The sequence below is a fragment of the Lucilia sericata genome, unplaced genomic scaffold, assembly GCF_015586225.1.
Source record: "Lucilia sericata isolate MDLA Ls3-8-SP2 unplaced genomic scaffold, ASM1558622v1 Contig000515F_arrow, whole genome shotgun sequence".
Lineage (NCBI taxonomy): Eukaryota > Metazoa > Arthropoda > Insecta > Diptera > Calliphoridae > Lucilia > Lucilia sericata.
The window spans coordinates 184,486-203,632 of record NW_023994528.1 but is presented as its reverse complement, the minus strand read 5'-3'; the positions used below and the strand labels follow the sequence as shown (position 1 = coordinate 203,632).

The 19,147-nt window shown below is 28.3% G+C and overlaps 2 protein-coding genes across 2 annotated transcripts in view; one reads left to right on the top strand and one right to left on the bottom strand.

Annotated features, from left to right (window-relative positions):
* LOC119605742 (probable multidrug resistance-associated protein lethal(2)03659) overlaps positions 1–5,770 on the bottom strand; it is a 38,490-nt gene extending 32,720 nt beyond the window's left edge. Inside the window, exon 1 of the mRNA XM_037959022.1 lies at positions 5,752–5,770. The gene's annotated coding sequence lies outside the window, so the exon portion shown is untranslated. The remainder of the gene's footprint in view (positions 1–5,751) is intronic.
* A 2,123-nt stretch (positions 5,771–7,893) lies between these two features.
* LOC119605753 (serendipity locus protein delta-like) lies at positions 7,894–9,566 on the top strand. The gene has a single exon (XM_037959035.1). The coding sequence runs from the start codon at positions 8,027–8,029 to the stop codon at positions 9,458–9,460; it is 1,434 nt and encodes a 477-aa protein (XP_037814963.1). The 5' UTR covers positions 7,894–8,026; the 3' UTR covers positions 9,461–9,566.
* The last annotated feature ends 9,581 nt before the right edge of the window (positions 9,567–19,147 follow it).

The following is a 19,147-nucleotide window of genomic DNA, read 5'->3' as shown; positions in this document are numbered from 1 at the left end:
AAGAAAACTTTTTCGGTTTATTGAATTATTCCTATTAAATTACGGACTAACTCTGTAATATTTATTGTAATAAAATTTTTGCTATATCACTGGGGAAAAAAGTACTAAAAAGAGAAAAACCGGGAAATTTTATTTTATTCAAACTCATTGAACCAAGTTTTATAAAATTTGAAAAAGTAGTTTATTTACTATACAAAATAAGCTGTTGGTATATTATTTTGGAATTCGTGTACTAAGGCCTATATAGGACTAAATTCGAGTAAATTGTTTGGTACTTTTTGAAAGTACTATTTTTCTGGAACTAATGAATGCAGATTTGAATCGTTTGAGTTTTATCTGTGATATATAGATTTAAATACGGAACATTTTGTAAACTTAATTCTCGAAAAAGTATTTCTAAGCGAAAAGGGGAAAAATTGTATTTTTTATTAGTACTTTCCACTTAGGTAAAATTTATTCCACTTTTGGTACTTTTTCTTTCTTCAAATGATACCCTTTGTATGTTCTTTAATATGAATTCAAAACACATGATTATTAAACATACACGGTCCTCATTGAATAAGATTCTTTAAGAGAGAACTTTTCAGTACTTTTTATTTTTTATTCAACCTTGGAACATTAATTTTAACATACATGGTCTTGACTGAATAATATTCTGTAAGTGGGAACTAGTTGGTACTTTTCTATTCTTCAAATGGTACCTTTTAGATTCTTTATAATGGTTAACCGGAACACACGGTCCTTATTAAATGATAATTTATTGAGAGAGATTTTTGTACTTTTTCGTTTTTCCGATGGTACTTTTTGATATTTTTACGATATTGAACATAGATATTGAAAATAAAATTTAAAATGTATAGACCTTAGTGAATGAGAATCTACTGAAAGGGACTTTTGGTACTTTTTCATTCATTAAAATTATATTTTTTGAATTGTATATAATATTGAACACAGAAACATACAATTTTTGATTAAATGATAATCTATTAGAGGTATTTTATAGTACTTTTTTTCAAATAGTATTTTCGAAATGTTATATAATGTGGAAGCTAAATGAATAAAACTAAAAATACAAGCTTCTTACTGAATCCGAATTTAATCACGTGATATTGAACGTATAAAACTGAAACATTAAAAAAATGTTTAAATAATTTTCAATAAAAGTAAACAAAATTTTGTATGTATTTAATTTAAGTTAGGGTAGCGAAGCACCCATTGTATGCTAGTAATAATATAAATGACAGTATTATTGGAGTTGTCATTTTTTTACAGAAAAGCAAACATTTATTTAAACGTGTAAATTGTATAAAATTGGAATTTTAGGAGTATTTTCTTTTCAAAGTAATATTAAGAAGAGTGCTAACATTTAAGGTATATTTACACTTATCAAATACACTGTTTAAACATACAGTTTTGTTCGAAAGCTAAATGACTTTTCTTGGCAGCACCTTCGGAAGGCCATCCACACAAAAGTTCCGGTTCTATTAACCGAAAAGAATGTCTGTATGTATATAAAAGTTGCTTAGATTTTGAACAACACTGTATATTTATTTATATACAAAAAATGCTACAGTTTTGAAGTTATCACTATGGAATAACTTTATTATATGGTTCGAAATTATTTGCAATTAGGAAAATCATGTAAGATAAAAAAATACTTAAATTAATATCTACGTATTATTCCCCAAATATGAGATACTTGTGAACATACTTTACCTAAGAGAGATACTTACCTATCTATATAAAAAATACTAACAAAATTATTTAAATAAATATTATAAATTATATAGTGATACAAATATAGAAAATACGCTTTTCTCTCGGAACAACTTCTAATAGTGAAAATATGTTGTAAAATATTATTCAATTATTTTGAGGGTAAGAGCCCGCGCATCGCCGCCAAAGTTTATAAATGCGTTTATATGGGGGAAAATTGCACTTTTTCCAGTTTTTTTTTAATGAGGTATTAAGTATTAATTTTTGTGCCACTTTTTAGCAAAATCGTAATGTGTCTTTTCAAAAATAGAAAAACTAAAAATTGGTTAAAAAATTTTTGAGTTATTAAAATTTCCCCCGAGAATTTTGTGGTTATGACGACACATAAAAGTAAATAAAATAAAATAATTTTTATTAGCCATGCGACTTTTAAGTACTTGATTGTCAGGTTATATCGGTGTGGCCTTATAAACTTTTGGGATAGGATCACAAAAAGAAAGAGACATGAAGGACTAAGAAAAAACAAATATGTTCTATTAATTTGTCTATATGTATTTAAAAATGAACTAATATTTTCTTGGAAATCCCGTTAATGGAATCCAATTCAAACCCAAATAATTAAATATCTTAATAATTTCCCTTTGAATGATTTTAGTAAATGGTACCTTAAGCCGATTTGAAAATAAATATAAACTACAATATAAATGCTTTATCAAAAAATAAATCATTACTTTTGCATGATACCATATGGCGGACATGTATATATACCTTCTATACTTTCTTACTTCCCAAACAAAACTATCATTACCAGGTAAGAGGTTAAAATGCTAAAATTTACTTACACAATAGCATTTTAAGTCATGATGTCATTGGAGGCAATTAGTTATTTCAATCGGTTACAAGTAATTAGAAAATTCAGTCGATGTAAATCATGTAAAATAACGTTTATAGCTTCTATATCTATGTTAATAGCTAAGTGGTTACAATTGTGTTTACCAAATTTTTGCTGGGTTGTTTTAATTCAATTTATAATAGATTGAATCCAAACAATATTTAATCATCCAAAAGGAAAATAATAATCAGGGTAATTCCCTAATTTAACTACACGCAGAGAAAAACATGGTTCGGCATGGTTAGGACAACTATTCTATGTTTTTTGTAACAATATTTTGTTGTCATAACCAAACAATTGTTATTTTTATTGAATTTCATCAATATTTTAGTTATGAAGTCATGTGATTACTTGAAACAATAATATGATTACTTGAAATCATTATATGAAACCATAATATGGTTACTTGATGCTATGGTTACTATGATGCTACAACATCACATTATGATAACTATATTATGATGAAATATTCGGAAAATATTTAATCATAATACGATATCTTATTATATTAATAATGATCATAATATATTTTTGATACTAATAATGATCATAATATGTTTTAACTTGAACCCTAATTCTAACCATAATATGTTGTTCTTATGGTTACCACAACCATATTTAAGTACATCAAAAGTAAATTAATTCTTGAAATTAAATCTTGAGGAATGCGTTTGAGTAAATGTATTGACAAATTATTTTTATTATACAAAAAGGCTTTTGTAATGATCGGACCTTATTAGCATCTTTCAAAAAATCAGTTTTTGAACAATTTTGTATTAAGATTTTAAAAAACAAAGTTGCGTTTTACCAAAGAATATTTAATAGTTACATAGAATGTGCGTCTCATACAAGATAAATTTTCAATAGCGGGTAGTGATACATAAAGAATACGTGTAAATCATAACAACCCGAACGTCGAGATGCGTACTCTCGTTATAAATATTCTTTGGTTTTACTCATGAATGACAGAGTTTCTATATCATTAATAAATACTTAGTACGGTTCCTTTATAAAATACTGCGTAAAAATATCTCCGAGATTGGGAAAAGATAAAAAAACTAAAATCTAAATTATTCTTGCTGATGAAATGCACAAATAATTCTTTCCACAAATATTTCTTCTGTGATAAATATTTGTCTAATATAGACACGGGGTTATGCATAAAGGTACCTTTTTTATTTTTCTTTATTTTAGTCGCATAAATAATACCGCAGGCCAACAAATTTTCAATACAGAGGTATCCCTTCCGTATCCCTTCCTGCGTTAGAATTTGTTTATCACATCAGATTTTTAGAGATATCGTGTTCTAAATTATGAATAAAGTTTTCGCTATATTTGGATAAGTTTAGGTTACATATCACAAATAGGGGAAAAGATATGTATAATACTGGTTAAACCTTTAAAGTCAACGAATTGAACTCAAATATAATTAAAAAATAGTTTTTTCATACTTTAGGATTTTTGCCTGATTTTAAGGATTTTCAAATTTTTGTTGCCTTTCTTTCTAAGAATTAATAAAAAACATTTGTAATAAAAAAACATTATGAGAATTATGCAAAATTTTGCTATTTTATTTTAGAAAAATTTAAACTACGAATTAGTAATTTGGAAATAACTATATAATTTAGTAAACAAATACATAATGCTATAACAAGTATTTTGCTTAGAAACTCAATTCTCAATTCTAATATATATTAAAAGTTTCAAAATAAAAAGGCTTAAGGGCACTTATTTATTTAACTTTATTTGTATTGTTATTATTATGTATTTACTTTATATTATCATCATCATAACTGAACTGGTGGTGTATTATGTATCATCAAACCGGCAATTTGTTTATACACCCATTTAGTTGTTTACACATACCTAGCTACAAGTAAATAAATTTTTATGTATACTTATGAACAATATAAAATATGTACAACAACAATAACTTAATTTATTTACTCTTGTACTAAGTTTAAACATTTTGTTGGGTGATTTACACAAACTCATTATTATGTTGCGTCTTTTGCAAAAACCCAAATTGAGAGTAAATAAAGAGTAAGGAAAGCAGCATTGTCAACATAGGGCTTTCAACACTGTTATTATTCGTGCTTTTAAAATGCTGGCATCTCATAATGTAAAAGGTTATAATAATATCTGTAAATGGACTACTACTACGACATTAAGTCCAAGAATTACCAATAGTACATATTCGAAAAACCTCATAGTCCGATGTTCATGTCCATGGATATTATGACTCTTGTGCGAAAAAATATTGAGTTAGTGCATGGTGCTTTTTTGAAAACATGTGTCACAAAATTTTACAATTTTCATGAGTTTGGTGCTTTTGTGAAATTAAAAAGTTGACAACGCTGAAAGAGAGTAGGAGTGATAAGTTGAGAGAAAGAGCGAGCAAGAAAAATAGCGTAATATGCAAAATATATAAAAAGAAAACAGCTGTGATTATAGCGGTAAATAAACGCATATAATTTGCAAAATTTCTATGTAGAAAAGGAGAAAAACTAAAACTGTAATTACCATGTGTGTATTTTTTCTTATTCGTAATTACTACGCGTGAGAATTTTCATAGTTTTTTGTTGTTATTTTGCAAAAATGCATGCAATGTGTTTTTTATTATCTAATCACGTGTCAATATTGTTATTAAATCAAGTACCTATGCACATACTTCGAAAATAATTTATACATTTCTATAGACATAAACATTTAGTTTTACAATATTAATTTCATACTAACGAACTTTTGATTAGTTTTTTATTTCACGCACTATAGAATATATTTTCTTTTTTAACAAAAAAGAATTTCGTCATCACTTACTACTACCATAACAACTATGCCGAAGACATCAATAATTTGACTGCCTGCCTGATGAATCCAAATGACCAAATTTAATACATACAAACAACAACAAAATCGTTTTAGCCACCAAAATCTTATAAGGAAAAAACATATTACATACATTCATACATACAATTCTTAAGAATCAACAGCTTATAGCAATGTCGGACTAACAGACTGCTTCAATCAACAATTTGTCAATATATATGTATGTATATTAATGTCCGTAATTATGTATGTTGATACAAAAATATGCACTATATGTGTTTTATAATAATTTTCCATTAAAATTTGAAACGAACCTTTTTTTGTTTTTTATTTTCCTTTTCTTTAATTCTTTGGTGATTTTTATTTTGTAATTATTTCATGCCTTTTTGTTGTATTTTTTAAATAAAATTGCACATTTATAGCTAGATTAAACAAATATAAAAAATATTTAAATTCACTCAACGAAACGGCAGCCTTTAAATAAAAAGAGACACAGCTAAAAACACACGAACCGCACGAAGGGCAAAAAAGAACTGATTTCTAAAGTAATTTTTATTCGAACCTCACTACTCACCAAACACAAATTGTAAAAAATACACAGTCACTCGGTAATTGTTCTGTGTTGGGTTCTTTTTTATGTACGGACGCACTGATATAGTGGTGGTAGTGGTATTGGTGTGCCTTCCCAGCAAACACAATTTCTAACTTATAAAAACAGTTGATAATTAAACATGATTAACATAATTACGATCTAATACATGTTATTGAATTGTATTTCAATGGTATATATGAATAAGCAGAAACAGTTTCACATCTGAATCTCTTGCACCACAAGCAAGGTCACAATAATCTGGGCTTTGCGTATATCTCTCATATTTTGCATTCTATGAGATTCAACGATATTACAATTTTTGTAGATAATCAAATTTTCATCATATTGGTGAAATATTGCCAATTTTTACATTGATCAGACAAATTATCTCCCATCATCGACCCTTTTATTGTATTTCCATGAGATCCGCGGCGCTACTTTGAGATCAGTTTTATACTTTTGAACAATAGTTTTCCAAGATTTTTATTATTTTTTTTCAATGTAGAGCGTGATTTTGAGTTCACAGCTATAGTAAATAGTTATATCCAAAGAAAACAATATTATTTTAAACATTACATGCTAAGAAGGATAACTTCTTGCGATATCCTTCGAACAGGGTGAGATTTTAAAACATAATTTATAGTTGTTTTAATTAATTGATTGTCGATACACGTTCTTACCAGGATTATACTTAGCCCACATACCTTATTTATATTTATCTAAGCCTACTGGATAAGGGCTACGTCCGTTCGAGTATTGATGATGAAGGAGCAGCTTCTTCTGTTTTGACATGTTTTATATACCGCAACCTAACAGCATCAATACCATTCTGTGGCAGTACTTGTTCTTAATACTCAACAATTCTGGAATATAGGGTAATAATTTCAATTTAACATTTCTTTAATTTATACAATTTTATAATGCCTTAAAGCATGCTATGCAATTTAAGACCTAATACGCTGTTAATCGATTGACTAAAATGTTAAATTTACCATAATATTTATGTGACTGAAAAGTGTGTAGAAATTGCGGCGAATTACATATTACATTACATAATTTTGTACAGGAACTATAATAAATTGTAGACCGATTTTTCTGATTTTCAGTATAGTTCATCTTTAAATGAAAAAAAAAAACATGGCTGTAAAAACATGCCTGTAAAAACATGGCTGTTTTTGTAAAAACCAAAGAAAGATCAAAAAATATAAATTTTTTTCAGAGTTTTTTAAAATTTTGGCATGTAAATGATAAATATTCTGGCAAGTTGCATTAATTTCCATTGCTTTGCTCAGAATTTGTTTCCACCGAGCTTAATCGTTTTTGATATTCGAACAAATTCCGTATTTTTTTATCCTTTTTACAATTATTACAAACGCTTTTAAAAGTGTATATCTAATAATTGTAAACAATTTTGTTTCTAAAACTAGTTGAATTATTGTAGATTTCCCATACATATTATTTTGATTTAAAACATGTCGAAAATGTTTTTTTTCGAACAAGATTTGCTTATGCAAACGATTCAAATCTGTGAACATTAAAAAAATCATAATCAGATAGTCATACTCCAATTGCGACCAAGTAAAAATGTTTGTATATTTGTAGGTTTAATAAATAAAAAATATTAATTTGATAAATTTCTTATAATTTTTTTCAGTGTACAAACAACCATTATCAATTATACAACCCTGTTTTAGTACAATAGTACTAGAACACTGTTCCCATGGCACATTTAGCAAGGTGCTGTCATTTTCACAACAATAACAAACAGTAAACGAATATAAGTAAACGTTTCTGTCAAATTCTGCCTGTTGTTTTTGTTTAAGATTCATTTAATAAAAAATATACTTTGACAGCTGCGCGAATGATACAATCTGCTAAATTTCTCTCGATAGTACTAAAACAAGAATCCTATTCTGTCAAATGTATAAACAATACTTTTATTTGTTGTTTTAAATAAAATTATATTTTCTAATAAAAAACGAAATTTAAAAGAAGACATGTCTGGGGTAGTGCTCGAATTTAATCGATGTTTTCTGTGTCGCAAAAAGAATACCAGTGATAAGTTCCAGAAGAGCATAAATGTTACCCAGTGCCCGGCCTCCAAGAAAAGTATTCGAACAGTCCTTTTGCATTTGGCCCGTTTGGGTAAATTTGAATTGCATCTGTCTAGTGGAGAATGGCTGTGCCGCAAGTGCTACATTCAAATAGCAGATTATGACTCCAACCTAGTCAACGTAACTCGCAAGCAAAGGAACCTTTCAATGCTGGTGGAAAAAGCTGCCACCAGCTTTGAAAGCGACATCGAAGAAGAATGCCTTCAAGAAATGTCTAGCATGGCTGAATTAAATGATGATAATTTCTTCGAAGATGCAAATGTAAGTGATCATGAAATATCTGAAACAATATTTGATGTAATCGGTGGTGACAGTTCCCGCAAAAAAAAGCAAGATAATGATCAACAGCTCGTAATTCAGTCGGTCCAGTCTGAATATCAGCATCGCCCCATCCCATTATCTGAACAAATCCAATGTAATTTATGTGCAATGCGCTTTAGAAATAGAGCACGTCTTCAGAGACATGTGGTACAGGCTCACAAGAAATTCAGTTGTAATGTTTGTTCGTTTAGTCATCGCAACGAGGACTATGTGATGTTACATATGAATATTCATGAAGGTAAAAATGAAAATCAGTGCAGATTTTGCAACAAAGAGTTCACAACCAAAATCAGCACTATACGTCACATGGAAGTGCATTTGGATACGAAAAAGTATCAATGTGACAAATGCGGTTTATGTTTCTCGCAAACGACTGTCCTCTACAACCATAAGCTTCAACATGAGGCCGAAGAGAAGCCCTTACGTTGCGAAATATGTAATCAAATATTCAAGACGAAAAGAACTTTCCGCCATCATATGGTCACCCATAGAGCAGATCGTCCCCGTTACAGTTGTGAGTTTTGCTTTAAAACCTTTACCGAGAAATACACGTTAAAGGTACATAAGAGAACTCACCCAGAGGCCGGAATCACAGCAGCACCTACAGGTTTTCAATATCAGCAGCAACAACAGCATGAACATCAGTATCAAGTTGAGTCGGAACAACATCAGTCATTTAATCAGAATCAAGTTGATTACCTTCAAACGACAAATATGCAGCCTACCAATTCTCAAACAACTTCAGCCGCAACAGCAATTCCAAAATTTAGTTGCATTATCTGCGATCAACCATTTACTACAAAGGATCACCTCAACAAGCATATGGAAAAAGAACATGACGTAATATTGAAGTCATTAACTATAGCGAACTTTTCGCAATTCGAAGTTGTAACGAATGAGCCACGAAAACCTTGTCATATTTGTGGTCAAATATTTAGTGCCCAACATAACTTAGAATATCATCTGGAGAACGTCCATGGTGTATCATTTAAATAAATTTGATCTTCATCTTTTCTTTAAACAATTTTACATCAGAAATTTATAGATTTGATTAACTTTTAGTATATTTAAAATGTTTTAATATTTAAATAGCTATTTAGCGTTAAGATTAATTTAATTGTAATTACATTTGAAAATGTAGTAATTAAAAGTATAAAATAAAAATTAAGATTAATACCTATAATGTATTTATGGTGTTTTCATAGTATATACAGAGAAACAAGACTTGCTTTCAAAATCACTTATAGCTTATCTATAGCCTTTACAAACGAACAAATGGATATGAGCGTGAATCTAGCAGCCATTGGTAATAACTCCGTCTTGGTTTTCATAATCAGTTTTTAAATACTTTCAATGGGGGACTTGGCGCCTCCTATATGAATTAAATACAAAATTTCGTTTATCTGGGAAACTAATAGAACTAGATTCTTCAAATTTTGCACAAATTACTTTAATATTCATCTGAACATATTGGAGGAAAAGCGGCGGACTTTCATCTGTGAAGCCTGAAGCCCCACTTGAATTAAATAGAAAAATTCGTATATCTGAGAAACTATTCATGTGAACATTTAGAGAATAATGGGCGGACTTTCAATGTGGGGCTTGGCACCCCATTTCATATATCTCGAAAACTGTTACACTGAAAATAATCCATGCCTAATATACACGAAAAATTTTGTACATTGTACGAAATGCTTCGTGGTTTCGCACCACGAAATTCTTTCGTTATACGAAATTGTACGAAATATTTTAGTAAAATGCAAAATAATTTTATATAATTTTAGAAAAAAAATTTTTCATTTTACGATTTTTTTTAAAGACATAAATATGTTAGTTCATTTAAAATAATTATTGTAAATTTAAAAAAAAGATTGCGAATTAAAAAAAATAATGTTTTATGTTTTTTAAAAAAACATAAAAAATTAATTTCCTGAAAATTTAAAATTACGTTTAATTTAACTCGCTTAAAATTACGAAAATAACAAAAAAAAAAAAAAAAATTCGTAACAAAATAAATTGTTAGTGAAATCAAAAATAATTCTTGTATATCTATAAAGGTATTTTCAGACTACAATACTGAGTATTAATACTTGTCAAGAATATTTGTATCATAATACAATTTACTAGTCTAAATATAATTTGTAATTTGATTTTCAAAAATATTACTGATTTTTTTGGCATACGGTCGGTATTCATAAATTTTTTAAAACAATTCAAAAACTTTTTATTTTCAAACGTATTCGGTATGTATTTTATAAATACAATAAAAAACAAACAAAAAGTGTAAAATACATTAAAAATAAGAACGAAAAGTGCATAAATAATTGAAAATTGGATAAAAAATATTACAAATGTTATAGTGTAAACATAAAATGTATTTTTCGGATTGATTTTTTGAAAATGCGAATTATTTTCATAATATTTTTAATTTGAAGTGTGTTAATACTCAGTATTGTAGTCTGAAAATACCTTAAGTTATATATAAAATTCTAACGTTACTGACTGACTGACTGACTGACTGACTGACTGACTGATTCATCATCGCACAGCCTAAACGGTTGAAGCTAAAGTGCTGAAATTTGGACAGGAGGTTGGTCTCCCACCAAATAGATCCACTAAGACGGGATTTTTGGAAATTCGAATGTTTAGGGGGTAAAAAAGGGTAAAAACGGGTAAATTCGGTAACCTTATATCTCCTAAACTAGAAAAGATACAAAAACAGTTTAAAGCTTATCGCCGTTCATTTAAAAAATAAACGGACAGGTGTCTGGTACTTTTTTAAAATTCGGCCCCTTTAGGGAATAAACGGGTAAAAACTGTATTTTGGTACTTTTTTCGCACCCCATGTATCTTTTAAACCAGTGCACATTCAAAAAATATTTTTGACTCCTTCATAACTTAACGAAAAAATAAAAATATGAATTTAGTACTTTTTGGATATTCGGACGTTTAAGGGGTTAAAATTGTACCTATTTTTGGTACTTTTTTCATAAAACATTGTTTTTGGTTTATTAACTTATACATATGAATACATAATAACGGGCTCCCACTACGATGTTGCAACTTTTTGGAATAGAATTTTTATTTCGTTAATGGGGAAGAAAAGAGTACCAAAAGGGGTAAAAACGGGAAATTTGATTTTATTCAACCACAATGATCCAATTTAGATAAAATTTTTAAATTTAGAAACACTAAATATCCTAATGGGGTGTTATTTGGAACCCCGGTATCAAGTGATATTTTTTGGTACTTTTCATTCTCCAACTGGTCCTTTTTGAGTTTTCTATGACATTGAAATAGAAACATGAAATTAATAATAAAGGGACTTTTCGCTACTTTTTCGTTCTACACAGGTACTTTTTTGAGTTTTCTTTAAAATTAAACCTAGAAACATGAAATTAAGCATGTAGAGCTCGGAGTAAATGAGAATCTATAAAATGGGACTTTTTGGTACTTTTTCGTTCTTCAAAAGGTACTTTTTGAATTTTCTATAATATTGAACCTAGAAACATGAAATTAAACATGTAGAGACCGGAGTAAATGAGAATCTATAAAAGGGACTTTTTGGTACTTTTTCGTCCTTCGACTGGTACTTTTTGAGTTTTCTATAAAATTTAACCTAGAAACATGAAATTAAGCATGTAGAGCCCGGAGTAAATGAGAATCTATATAAGGGGACTTTTTGGTACTTTTTCGTCCTTCGACTGGTACTTTTTGAGTTTTCTATAAAATTTAACCTAGAAACATGAAATTAAGCATGTAGAGCCCGGAGTAAATGAGAATCTATAAAAGGGGACTTTTTGAAACTTTTTCGTCTTTCGACTGGTACTTTTTGAGTTTTCTATAAAATTTAACCTAGAAACATGAATTTAAGCATGTATAGCCCAGAGTAAATGAGAATCTATAAAAGGGGACTTTTTGGTACTTTTTCGTCCTTCGACTGGTACTTTTTGAGTTTTCTATAAAATTTAACCTAGAAACATGAAATTAAGCATGTAGAGCCCGGAGTAAATGAGAATCTATAAAAGGGGACTTTTTGGAACTTTTTCGTCTTTCGACTGGTACTTTTTGAGTTTTCTATAAAATTTAACCTAGAAACATGAAATTAAGCATGTAGAGCCCGGAGTAAATGAGAATCTATAACAGGGGACTTTTTGGTACTTTTTCGTTCTTCAAAAGGTACTTTATGAATTTTCTATAATATTGAAAATAGAAACATGAAAGTATGCATGTAGAGCCTGGATTAAGTGAGAAACTATAAAAGGGGACTTTTTGGTACTTTTTTGTTCTTCAAAAGGTACTTTTTGAATTTTCTATAATATTGAACCTAGAAACATGAAATTAAACATGTAGAGCCCGAATTAAGTGAGGACCTATAAAAGGGGACTTTTTGGTACTTTTTCGTTCTTCAAAAAGTACTTTTTGAATTTTCTATAATATTGATCCTAGAAGCATGAAATTAAGCATGTAGAGCCTGGAGTAAATGAGAATCTATAAAAGGGGACTTTTTGGTACTTTTTCGTTCTTCAAAAGGTACTTTTTGAATTTTCTATAATATTGATCCTAGAAGCATGAAATTAAGCATATAGAGCCTGGAGTAAATGAGAATCTATAAGAGGGGACTTTTTGGTACTTTTTCGTTCTTCAAAAGGTACTTTTTGAATTTTCTATAATATTGAACCTAGAAACATGAAATTAAGCAAGTACAGCCAAGATTCAGTGATAACCTATAAAAGGGGACTTTTCGGCACTTTTTCGTTCTTCAAAAGGTACTTTTTGAATTTTCTATTATATTGAACCTAGAAACATGAAATTAAGTACGTAGAGCCCGGAGTAAGTGAGAACATATAAAAGAGGACTTTTTGGTAATTTTTCGTTCTTCAAAAGGTACTTTTTGTGTTTTTTATAACATGAAATTAACCATGTGGAGCCCGGAGTTAATGAGAATCTATAAAAGGGGACCCTTTGGTAATTTTTCGTTCTTCAACTGGTACTTTTTTAATTTTCTATAATATTGAACTTAGGAACATGAAATTAAATAAAAAAGGTCTTTTGTTACTTTTTCGTACTTCATTGGTACTTTTTGAGTTTTCTAAAATATTGAATATATAAACATAAATTTAAATAGGGGACTTTTTGATATTGCAGATATATATACATTTACAATAATATTTATTTTATTCCATTACGATGAGGGTAGCGAAGCACACTGGGTATAGCTAGTTACTAAATAATTTTGTTACGAAAAAAATTCGTTACTTTCGTTAAATATTACATGCCTTAACGAAATTATTTTTGTAAAAGAAAACAAAGTTTCTTAATATATACGAAAAAAGATATTACGACAGGTTTTCGTACTTTCGTAAAATTAGAAAAGGGGTTGATTAAACAATATTTCGTATTATACACGAAATTTTCGTATATATTACGAAACAAGTACATAGTTACGAAATTTTTTTTCGTAAATTTAAGCATGGATTATTTTCAGTGCAGATTATTCAAATTTTTCATAGATACATAGAAAATTGCGATAGATAGAAATTGGAGAACTAATACAACTAATTCTAAATGCCTTTCAAAATTCAAACTATTCCACAGTTAAAAAATATCTTTAAAACTTTAAAAATGAATAAAGATTGTTAATTTATAGTATACGCACAATTGGGACGAACGACGAATTTTTCGGAACGAATATTCGTCGTTAGAAATAGAACTCACTTGGGTATATGAAAATGTACACAATCATTGCGTATGACGAAATTCGTCGTACGTAAAGAACTGTGCGATAGGTTTATTTCTATTTCTTATGCAGACGAACGACGAATTAATTGGGGAAAATTGTTTTAAGATCAATTCCGGTAGCCCGAATTTGCTGAAATTTGGCGGTTGTGAGTACAGCTAATGACAATACAATATTATGTTCGAATATTCGAAATTATATTCGAAAATTCGAAGTTATGTTCGAAAAATTGTTTATGCTCTTAAAATAATCTCTGGGTCACAAAAACTAAAAATAACATTTTCGAAAATTCGAACTTAAGTTCGAAGAATTTTTAAAGCCATTAAAACCAATTCTCGTGGCCCGAATTGTCTGAAATTTGGCAGTCTGGAGTACACTTGATGACACTACAATACTATGTTCGAATATTCAAAATTAAGTTCGAAAATTCGATGTAATGTTCGAAAAAATTTTGAAGCTGTTAAAATAATCTCAAAATTGGGGATATTCACAAAAATATAATTTTAGTTCTTTTCGAGGCCAATTTCTTACATATTCTAATTTCGAAATAATGTTCGAATAAATTTTAAAGCTGTTAAAAATAGTTCAAAATCGTGGAGATTCACAAAAATGTAATTTTTGTTCCTTTTTCTAACTTTTTCCAATTTCGAACAAACAAATTTTGAAACGAATTCGCAGTACGAATAATTTGATTGTGTTCCATTCGACGAATTTACGCAACGAATTGTTGTCGACTAGTTCGTCGTGCTATACGAAATTTGTCGTTCGTCCCAATTGTGCGTATACCATTAATCAAAAGAAATTTATGTGTTATTAGAAATAATTTTGATTATTAATATTATTTTATATATTTTCCATATTTATTATAATAATCAATGAAACATTCGTTTCCAAATCATCGAATTTGCTTTGGTTCAATTATTCAAAATTCTCTCATAAACACATGAATACCAATGACACGCTAATGTTAAAATCATGCATGTTTCACCTAAATCGAACCACTTCGTCATCACTTGCACCTCTGATTAAACAACATCTTCGTCATGTAACTTTTTGCTGGGAAGACATAGATATTTAAGAATTGCTAGATTGAACTAGATATGATAGAAAATGTCATGCTGCATTTCAAGGAAGCATTAATATTGGAAAATGCAAAACATTTAATAGGTCATAGATATTTAAACAGAGAAATAGTGAAAAAACTGAGAGTAATTCCGCAAATGTTCATAATACAGATTGCTGCAGAGATTAAAGAAGAGCTTGGAAATGGTGTTTATGTTATAACGGTTCGGAGAGCACTGCAATAGGCTAAGTACAATTGTCGTATATATGTATACTAGCTATACCCAGTGTGCTTTGCTACCCTAAAAACAATATAAATAAAAAATCTTCTTAATAATTTTGAAGATTCTAACTATAATGTTTTCCAGAGATAATTTTTTTCCAAACGTTAATTAAGATTTTAATGTAATCGATGACAAATTATAAAAAAAATCTAATATTTTCCCAGACATACGAAATTTTGTATTTAATTCATATAGGGGGTGCCAAGACCCCATTGAAAGTCCGCATGTTATTCTCTAAATGTTCACATTAATGTCAAAGATCTTCACTTTTTGTCTTAAATAATTATATTGATACTAAAGTTGCTCCGACAAAATTTGAAGACTCTAACTATTATATTATGAAGATTCTAGCTCTAATAGTTTCTCAGATATACGAATTTTTCTATTTAATTCATATGGCAACTCACGGCCCCCAGATGAAAGTTCGCTTTTTTTCTCCAAAATGTTCATATGTATAATAAAGTTCTTCTTGCAATATTTGAAGAATCTTGTTCTATTAGTTTCCCAGATAAGCGAAATTTTGTATTTACTTCATATGTGAGGTGCCAAGCCCCCCATTGAAAGTCCGCCCGTTATTCTCTGAATGTTCACATGAATGTCAAAGTTATTCAATTAAAATTTGAAGATTCTAGCTCTAATAGTTTCTCAGATATAATAATTTTCCTATTTAATTTATATGGGGGCGATGACGAAAGTACGCTCTTTTTTCTAAAAAATGTTCAGATGAATATTTAAGTTCTTAGTGCAAAATTTGAAGAATTTAGTTCTATTAGGTTCCCAGATAAACCAATTTTTGTATTTTATTAATATGGGAGCTGCTACTCCCCTCATGGATAGTCCGCCAATTTATTTCCAAAAATGTTAACATGGATGTTAAAGTTACTCGTGCAAATTTTTAATATTCTAACTATAATAGTTTCCAAGATAAACGAATTTTTGTATTTAATTTATATGGGAGGTGCCACGCCCCCTAATGCTAATCCGCCCACTTTTTGTCTTAAATAATTATATTGATACTAAAGTTGCTCCGACAAAATTTGAAGACTCTAACTATTATATTATCTCAGATATACTAATTTAATATTTTCTTAATATGGGCGTGGCACGTCGCCCACATGAAATTTCAACATAAAAAGTAGCATATAGTTCCTTCCAGACATACAGCTGTGAAAATTTCAGGAAAATCGGTCCAGCCGTTTAGCAGTCTATAAAGCACAAACAAACAAACATACATACATACATACAAACACACTTTCATTCTTATATATATAGATAATCGTTCTAAAATGAGTTAACTGAACCATAAGAAGCGCTTAGAAAATGCTAAATGATTTTTGGGAACAACCCAGCAAAAAAAGTGAGGAAAAAGATGTAGAATTTTCAACACAAATAACATGCTAGAAATACTTCCAATTTTGGTGAAAAACCTATGAATTTGACATTAGCGTGTCATTAGAGGGATGTTGTTCAATTTTGACAATGTTCGATGCCTAAAATAAACCACATTCTTTTAATGACATCCCAGCAAAAATAATAGATGTCATACTTTACAAACGACATCTTAATCACATCCAAAAATGCGATTACATATTTTTCGCTTTTATGAACCAAATATTTCCTTTCAAATAAAAACCCAGTTAAAAGTGAGGAAGGAGATGTAAAAAAGTCACTACAAATAACATATTTGAAGTTCATCAAATTTTGGTGAAAAACCAATGAAATTTACATAAGCGTGTCATTGAAAGAATGTGATTTATTTTGGACATCAAAATATCGAATTTTTACTGCTTTTTCACCAAAATTGGAATTACTTCAAGTATGTTATTTGTGGTGAAAATTCTGTTTCTTTTTCCTCACTTTTTTTGCTGGGTCGTGATGAAAATACTATATATTTTTCCACACTTTTTTACTGGGATATGAACAATAAAATAATCATGAGTTTTAACTTTAAAGTGCTTTCTGTGCCAATCATTCAGTTACGCAACAATCGAAAAAAGGTATTAAAAAGATATGTTTTTCAATCTATTTATCGACTTTAAATCTAAACGAAATTGGTTGATCGAAAAATGTATAATCTATTATATCTATTAAGAGTTTTCCGTACTACTTATTGCTCACATCTTCCTTGATAGTTCTGTTATCTGTGATTGTTTTTTAAGTTAAGATTGAAAGTAACCTAACCTATAATAGTTGTAAAATACTTATATTTAATTGAATTCATCGAGTCGACATTATTTTATAAATTTTAATACTTCTGGTATCATTCATTTAATTACTTAGCATTCCGTTCTTATTCCTTTAAACATGTAAATAAAAAACCAAACATCAGTATTAATTTTTATTCTTTTTTATCTATTTTTTTTTTTTCATTTAAATTATTTTGATTTGTTTTTATTTTTTGTTTTATTTTAAATAAAATTATTCATTATTATGTAAATGTAATGTTGTTGTTTTTTTGTTTGTTTTTTTTTATAAACGTTAAGATGGCAAATTCTCTTAAAAAAATATCATTACGTAAAAAATATTTTGTGTTGTTGTTGTTGTTGCATGTGTAAATACAATATAAATTATAAATAATAATTTTAATAATAATAATCATAATATTAATTTGTTTATACGTCTATATAGATTGTTTGTCATAAATTAAATAAGTTTTGTAATGTTAAATAATCTGAATAAGTAGTACATAATTATAATAATAATAATTTAAGAATAATAATAATAGTAATTGTAAGCTTCACACCTATAGTATGTTTATTAATTATGACATTATTATTTTTTTATTATTTTTATCATTATCGTCATCATCATATAAATTTTTTTATTTATTTATTAATTTCTTTTGCTTGTTGCTTTTTCTGAATTTATTTTTAAATGTATTTGTTTTGTACAGACTTAAATGTAATTTAAATATTTTGTTTTTTCTTTCTTCTTGCTGCTACTATTGTTTAAACTAACATAGTATGTTTTATGTAATTAATTATGTTTTAATGTTGGTTTTTCTTTAATTTTTAATTCGCCTATAAACCAGGTCTACGAATAAATAGTGGATAAAAGAATGTAATTTGCATTGGAAATTATATTTTGTATTTTGTTAAACTGTGATGATTTAATTATAAAAACTTCGATATAATACAGAAATTAATTAAGTCTGGATACTCACAGATACAGGTTTGTGATTAAGGTTGGGGTTTTTATAAGAAGTTTAAGTGATGGATACTGTGTAAGAGATTTAGATGAATGTCTGCCAGTTTGTTTATAATAATTTCGATAATGTTTATGAGTTGGTTGGTATAATGTATTAAATATAATTTATTGTATATGTTGTTTTTGTTGTAATTAGAGTTTATTATTTTATTTTATGTTTTTTATTGTATATATTTTGCTTAAAAAAATATTGTAGTCGGATTTTGTCCTATAGTAAGTAGAAAATATATATATTTTACAATTACTACCAATTAAAAAGAAACAACTAAAAATAAGCAAACTTTTTTAAAATAATTAAGATTAAATTTTGATTTTAAGAGAATTATGCAAATTATAAACAAACTGATATTTATTTATAAAAAAAATATAGAAAAAATTAAGAGTAAAAAA

Coding starts and splice junctions, on each gene's coding strand:
- LOC119605753 (XM_037959035.1), top strand. CDS start 8,027: ATGTCTGGGGTAGTGCTCGAATTTAATCGATGTTTTCTGTGTCGCAAA.